The sequence below is a fragment of the Eleutherodactylus coqui genome, chromosome 4, assembly GCF_035609145.1.
Source record: "Eleutherodactylus coqui strain aEleCoq1 chromosome 4, aEleCoq1.hap1, whole genome shotgun sequence".
NCBI classification, from domain to species: domain Eukaryota; kingdom Metazoa; phylum Chordata; class Amphibia; order Anura; family Eleutherodactylidae; genus Eleutherodactylus; species Eleutherodactylus coqui.
The window spans coordinates 282,520,750-282,527,170 of NC_089840.1; the positions used below are offsets into that span (position 1 = coordinate 282,520,750).

Genomic DNA, 6,421 nt, shown 5'->3' on the forward strand with positions numbered 1-6,421 from the left:
AATAAACAGGAATAAAATAAAAGAAAGTTACCAGGTTTTGGGATACACGGCCCAAAGGGATCCAGAGCAGAGGGACGCCCATATACCGAAGTATAGCTCCATGGATTGACTGGTTAGAACTGTGGGGTCCCCCAATACACACCTTCTCCCCACCCCTCTGAGGTCATACAGAGAAGGGAGGGTCGGGTTTGTAGGAACTCAAAAATCGTAATTCCCTAGTTTCAGTCATATCTCGGTGGGAGGGTCTCTAATCATGAAGATAGGCTGCCATATTTCTTGTCATGCTTTTATCTATGCATGAATATCAAGCATGAGGCAGAAATCATAACCAGGTATGGGTTTACGTAGTTTGAGGGGAATTCCTGAGCTTGGGGTGAGGTATGGGGAGGTAATACAATTATCTCTCTAAGGGCAACAACCAGCAGCCTGGGGAGAGCAAATCAGCATCTACCTGTCAAAGGGCCACTTGTATTGACATTGGGACAAAGGCTTGCCAATTACACAAGAGAAAGGGGGGATCAGAACATTATAATTTACCCATCTCATATCTTTATCCATCTATCTAGTATCTAACTATCTATCTATCTATCTATCTATCTATCTATCTATCTATCTATCTATCTATCTATCTATCTATCTATCTATCTATCTATCATTAGAGTAGATTCAAGGGGGAAAGGTTGTCAGCTCAACTTTTCTAGTATCCTGAACGGCAACTGATTGATATTGGACAGCTGGGGGGACACTTTCTCAATCTCTTTATATGACGGAGCGCTAGTGAAAATTGTGAAATAGGAAAGGCATTTACCAAGTATGTGCATCGCAGAAATCTAAGCATTCTCTATCTGGTACAGAACATATTTAATCAGGGTAAAAAAAAAGTAGACCGATAAATTTAAAAGCCTTTTTAATAATCCCGGCGATCAGCTGCAAATCGTCACACTAACAAGAAAGACGTACCCAGGAAGACATGGTTCTTCTTAGAAGCTTTTGAGTATGCCACATGAGAGCCTTACAGGAATTTGGTAGTAGATTTAAGAGAAAACACAACAGAGGAACTCCTCTTAAGCACGGGGTTGTTTCCACCAGCTTTAGCGGCAGTGTACATTTAAAAGAAAACTGCCTCTAAGAAGTGAGTTAATCATCCTACTAACTATTGTAAGCTCTGCACATTGTGCTGACAAGATGTCTGAGGGATTACACTGCAATGGGACCTCTTAAAAAGCTTATAAAAGCAACACCTACAGTCAGAAAGTCTACTTTGTGCAATGCAAGCAGTGCTTTAATCATAGCCATAGAGGAAATTGCTCTAAGTAAAAGGGTGAATACCTCTAAATAGCCTGGGTGATAAAACCCTGGCAATAAAAAAAAAAAAAGCAGATATTGAATCAGGCGGGAAGAGGGGGTTTACAGGTTCACTCTTAGGCTTTGCAATTCCAATATTGAGACTGTCCTTGAGCACACTGGCCCAGAGAACAGCTGCTCACTAGGGTCCCCAGTGATAGACTCCACAGATCTATTATTCATGACTGATCTTGAGAATGAGCCATCAATAGTTGACAACTGGATGATCCCTTTAAATCTCAACTAAATTCAGCTACAAATCTGAAATCCAGGAAAAAACAAAGAGAAACAAAAAAGTTTGGCTCAGTAGATAGGGAGTAATAGGCACCGGCCAGGATAAGGACAGAAGAAAACATATGTGAGTGGGTTCTTATACATTAAGTTCAAAAGACTTCAATGGAAAGAGGATTATGGGATGGAGGATTAAAGGGCAGAATTCCATCAGAAAATGATAGGCGCAGTAATTTTTTTTCAATACCTGCAACCACTTTTGAGTTAGGGATTATATGTTTTTAATAAAGGTTTATTGAATTATATAATATGGAAACTACTTATCAATCACGATAACTCAAGAAGACAAGCAGATTCTGAATTGTGAATTTTCTGATGTTTAACAAGATTTGATTTCTGGGTAAAACATTTCCCACATTCTGAACATGAAAATGACTTCTCCCCTGTGTGAGCTCTCTGATGATAAACAAGACTTGATTTCTGGGTAAAACATTTCCCACAGACAGAACACGAAAATGGCTTCTCTCCTGTGTGAATTCTCTGATGATCAACAAGACCCGTTTTCATGGTAAAACATTTCCCACAGACAGAACACGAAAATGGCTTCTCTCCTGTGTGAACTCTCTGATGATTAGCAAGATTTGATTTGTGGGTAAAGCATTTCCCACATTCTAGACATGAAAATGACTTCTCTCCTGTGTGAATTCTCTGATGATAAACAAGACTTGATTTCTGGGTAAAACATTTCCCACATTCTGAACATGAAAATGACTTCTCCCCTGTGTGAGCTCTCTGATGATAAACAAGACTTGATTTCTGGGTAAAACATTTCCCACAGACAGAACACAAAAATGGCTTCTCTCCTGTGTGAAGTCTCTGATGATAAACAAGACCCGTTTTCATGGTAAAACATTTCCCACATTCTGAACATGAAAATGACTTCTCTCCTGTGTGAATTCTCTGATGCTTAGCAAGATGTGATTTCTGGGTAAAACATTTCCCACATTCTGAACATGAAAATGACTTCTCTCCTGTGTGAATTCTCTGATGATAAACAAGACCCGTTTTCATGGTAAAACATTTCCCACAGACAGAACACGAAAATGGCTTCTCTCCTGTGTGAACTCTCTGATGATTAGCAAGATTTGATTTGTGGGTAAAGCATTTCCCACATTCTAGACATGAAAATGACTTCTCTCCTGTGTGAATTCTGCGATGTTTAACAAAATCTGCCTCAAATCTAAAAGACTTCCCACATTCTGAACAGGAAAATGGCTTCTCTCCTGTGTGAATTCTCTGATGTCTAACAAGATATGATTTTTGGGTATAGCATTTGCTACATTCTGAACATGAATATGACTTCTTCCCTGTGACAATTGTTTCTTCTTTAACATCTCTTCTGTAAATGTTATGTTGCTCACTAGTCTGTGATGAATCAGAAGATGGAACCTCTATAAAAGGATCAGATGACAGATGTTTGCTGGGAAGGGCTGAGGGTACATCTGGGATAATGGCAGGCTCTTTGTGTGTATCTTGTATGTTACCATCATCTTCCACTGTAAAACCTGAAGATATCAAAAGTTCCTCTAAGCTCCTGATGTCGTCATCTGCCAAGAATAAAACAGATTTTAACATTACAATTATATCAATATTTTATAAAAATTTCCATATGAAACATTCATACAAATTGTGAAAAAGACAAGTTACAAAAACCCCGTGCTCTTTTATGTATGGGGTTTTGCTTACTTGAATAAGGGGTTTGCAGACATTAGCGAACCTCCTCAAGAATCCAGGTTAGCCTCTAAATTATCACCCGTTCCTCCAGGTTTCTTTTGGAGAGTCGATACCTTCTGGTGTTTATTCCATTAGCGTAAGGGCAATATATACAATACAGGAGATGCAACGCGAGTCGGAGGGCTTACTGACTAATCTGACACCTTTCATGAGCATATGACACAGAGACATGATAAAAGTATCAGGTACTTCTTAGAACTGGGGCGACCGGAAGTGTGTACGTGCGTGCATCCAGAAGAAAGTAGCTGCTGAGCTATATCCCGGTACACGCTTAACCGGAAGCAGAGGTAAATTTCTCAACGCAATTTTGTGCGCATGCTCGTCTTGCACATGCTCTTTATACAGATTAAGTATACTTAATAACAAACGAGTGCCACATTTTATATTATTTCTCCAGAACCCCCATACTTTTATTTTTTACACACAAATCTCCAAAATTTTAACCCCTTAGTGACGGCCCCATCGGAATTCTACATCCTCACTAAGTGGGCTTTAATCCTAGAGGACGTAGAAACATGCGTCCTCTTAGGATTAATACCCTCTTAGCTGAGGACGTGTCAGCTTCATGTTGTCGGTGCCCGCAGGTAGCCGACAGCATGGAGCTGTCATCTTGGGCTGCCGGCAGTCCCCCCGGCAATGAAATCGGCGCTATCCAATGGATACCCATCCCAACCAGCCCCCGTAATTACCCCTGTCTTCGGAAATACCACACAGTTCAAATTACTACTTTTATCTAAGATTTGGGGCACGCCGAAAAGGGTGCGGACGGGGGGGAATTTTTTAACGTGTCAATTTTTATTCTGTACAAGTGAGCAGTGGGGCCTGGAATTTATTCAGTTGTGCCCTGCAATCCAACGGGTGTTCCTTCCATTACAGGCCTTGCCATGTGTCCTGTAAGTAGATTAGGGCCACAATGGGTATGTTTCTGAACACAGGACAAATGGGGGGATCCATTTTGGGGTTAAAGTCTTCATTCCTATGTACATTGTACAAAAAAACCCCAGTTTTTAAATCGACAAAATTGCCAAAAAAATGAAAATTGTAATTTTTTCCTTCTGCTTTGCTTAGATTCATTCAAATACTGTGGGGTCAAAATACACAGTACACCCCTAGATGAATTCGTTAAGGGGTCTAGTTTTCCAAATGAGGTCATTTGTGGGGGTTCTCTATCCTTTTGGCCGCTCAATGACTCTACAAGTGGGCAATGGGACCTGGAATTTATTCCGTTGTACCCTGAAATCCAATGAGTGCTCCTTCCATTGTAGGCCTAGAAATGTTTCCTTTAAGGAGATTAGGGCCACAATGGGTATATTTCTGAACACGGGAGAAACAGGGGTATCCATTTTGGGGTGCAAGTCGTCATTCATGTGTGTGCTATACAAAAAAGTTGTTTTTAAACTGACAGAATTGCCAAAAAAATGAAAATCACAATTTTTTCCTTTTGCTTTGCTTGAATTCATTCAAAAACTGTGGCGTAAAAATGGGCAGTACATCCCTAGATAAATTTGTTAAGGGGTCTAGTTTTTAAAATGGGGTCATTTGCGGGGTTCTATATGGTTTTGGCCACTCAAGAGCTCTACAAGAGTGGTATGGGGCTTAAAACGCCTTCAAGCAAAACGGATATTTTTGGTATAACTTACCGTAAAATATCTTTCTCGTCACGTTCATTGGGGGACACAGCCAGACCATGGGGATATAGCCACTGCCACTAGGAGGCGACACTAAGCACAAGTGTTAACTCCTCCCACCAGGATATATCCCCCCTGCAGGCACTCAGCTAATTAGTTTGTATGCAAGCAGTAGGAGTACACAACAAAATATTTACATTTTTACATAAACCAACACATACCAGTACTTCTGGATAATTATATTGTCATCTGTGACCCGAGAACAAACGGGCTCCAGCCATGCTATCTATAATGAAAATAAATCTTTGGGAGGGTGAGGGTGCTGTCCCCCCCCAATGAACGTGACGAGAAAGAGATTTTACGGTAAGTTATACCAAAAATATCCGTTTCTCGTCCGTATCATTGGGGGACCCAGCCAGACCATATGACGTTCAAAAGCAGTCCCGAAAACAAAATAGGGTGCGTTATTCCCCAAATGGTCCCAGTCAGGGACAGCCGCTTGTAGAACCTTTCTACCCATGGCGGCGTCCGCTGATGCATATGTATGGACTCTATAAAATTTTGCAAATGTATGCAAGGACGTCCAAGTACCCGCCTTGCATACCTGTAATGCCGAGGCTCAGTGACAAACCGCCCAGGAAGCCCCCACCGCCCTTGTGGAGTGGGCTGTTATCCGAAATGGAGGCGACTGCACCTTGGCTCGGTAAGCCTCCGCCACTAGCGTTCGAATCCACCTTGAGATGGTCACCTTAGAGGCCGCCGATCCCTTACGCTGTCCCTCTGGTATTACGAACAGTGTCTCTGTCTTCCGGAAGTCTTTGGTTTTTGTAACATAAATTCGCAAGGCCCTTATCAGATCCAGTCGGTGCAGTGCTCTCTCTCTCTCGCCTGTATTGCTGCTGGACAAAAAGACAGAAGTACGATATCTTCGTTAAGATGAAATGCTGCTACTACCTTTGGCAAAAAAACCCGGAGCTGGTCTCAGTACCACCTTGTCCTGTTGGAATGTCCTGAAGGGGGGGTTCGTCCTACAGGGCGGCTAATTCGGACACCTACCGTATCGATGTGATCGTCACCAGAAAAACTACTTTCCAGCATAGAAGCCTCAGAGGTACCTCTCTGAGTGGCTCAAACGGGTGTGATAGTAACGCATTCAGCACCCAATTAAGATCCCATGCCGGAGTAGGTGGCCTGAACGGGGGTGACGCATGCGCGACCCCTTGAAAAAAGTTTGCACCGCTAATTTATTAGCGATTGGTCTCTGAAAAGAAACTGAAAGAGCCAATACCTGGCCCCTTAAGCGTTTCCATACATGATAATAAATTCTTGATGGCTCCGGCTTCCTGGCTTGGATCATCGTTCGGATGACTGCCTCAGCGAAACCTTGTTTCCTTAGTATAGCGGTCTCAATAGCCAGGCCGTCA

General features: G+C 42.1%; 1 protein-coding gene across 1 annotated transcript; it reads right to left on the reverse strand.

Moving 5' to 3' along the window:
* Positions 1 to 1,894: 1,894 nt before the first annotated feature.
* LOC136626732 (gastrula zinc finger protein XlCGF26.1-like) lies at positions 1,895 to 5,037 on the reverse strand. The gene is made up of 2 exons (XM_066601739.1): positions 5,010 to 5,037; positions 1,895 to 3,182 (listed from the first exon to the last, which is right to left on the reverse strand). Exons 1-2 carry the CDS (start codon positions 5,035 to 5,037, stop codon positions 1,903 to 1,905), a joined length of 1,308 nt encoding a protein of 435 aa, XP_066457836.1. The 3' UTR covers positions 1,895 to 1,902.
* Positions 5,038 to 6,421: the final 1,384 nt, after the last annotated feature.

Bases quoted from the DNA above. Each gene is read 5' to 3' on its own strand.
- LOC136626732 (XM_066601739.1), bottom strand. From the start codon at position 5,037: ATGAACGTGACGAGAAAGATATTTTACG. The intron at 3,183-5,009 runs GTAAGTTATACC...TATTCTTGGCAG, and splicing joins GACGAGAAAGATATTTTACG to ATGACGACATCAGGAGCTTA.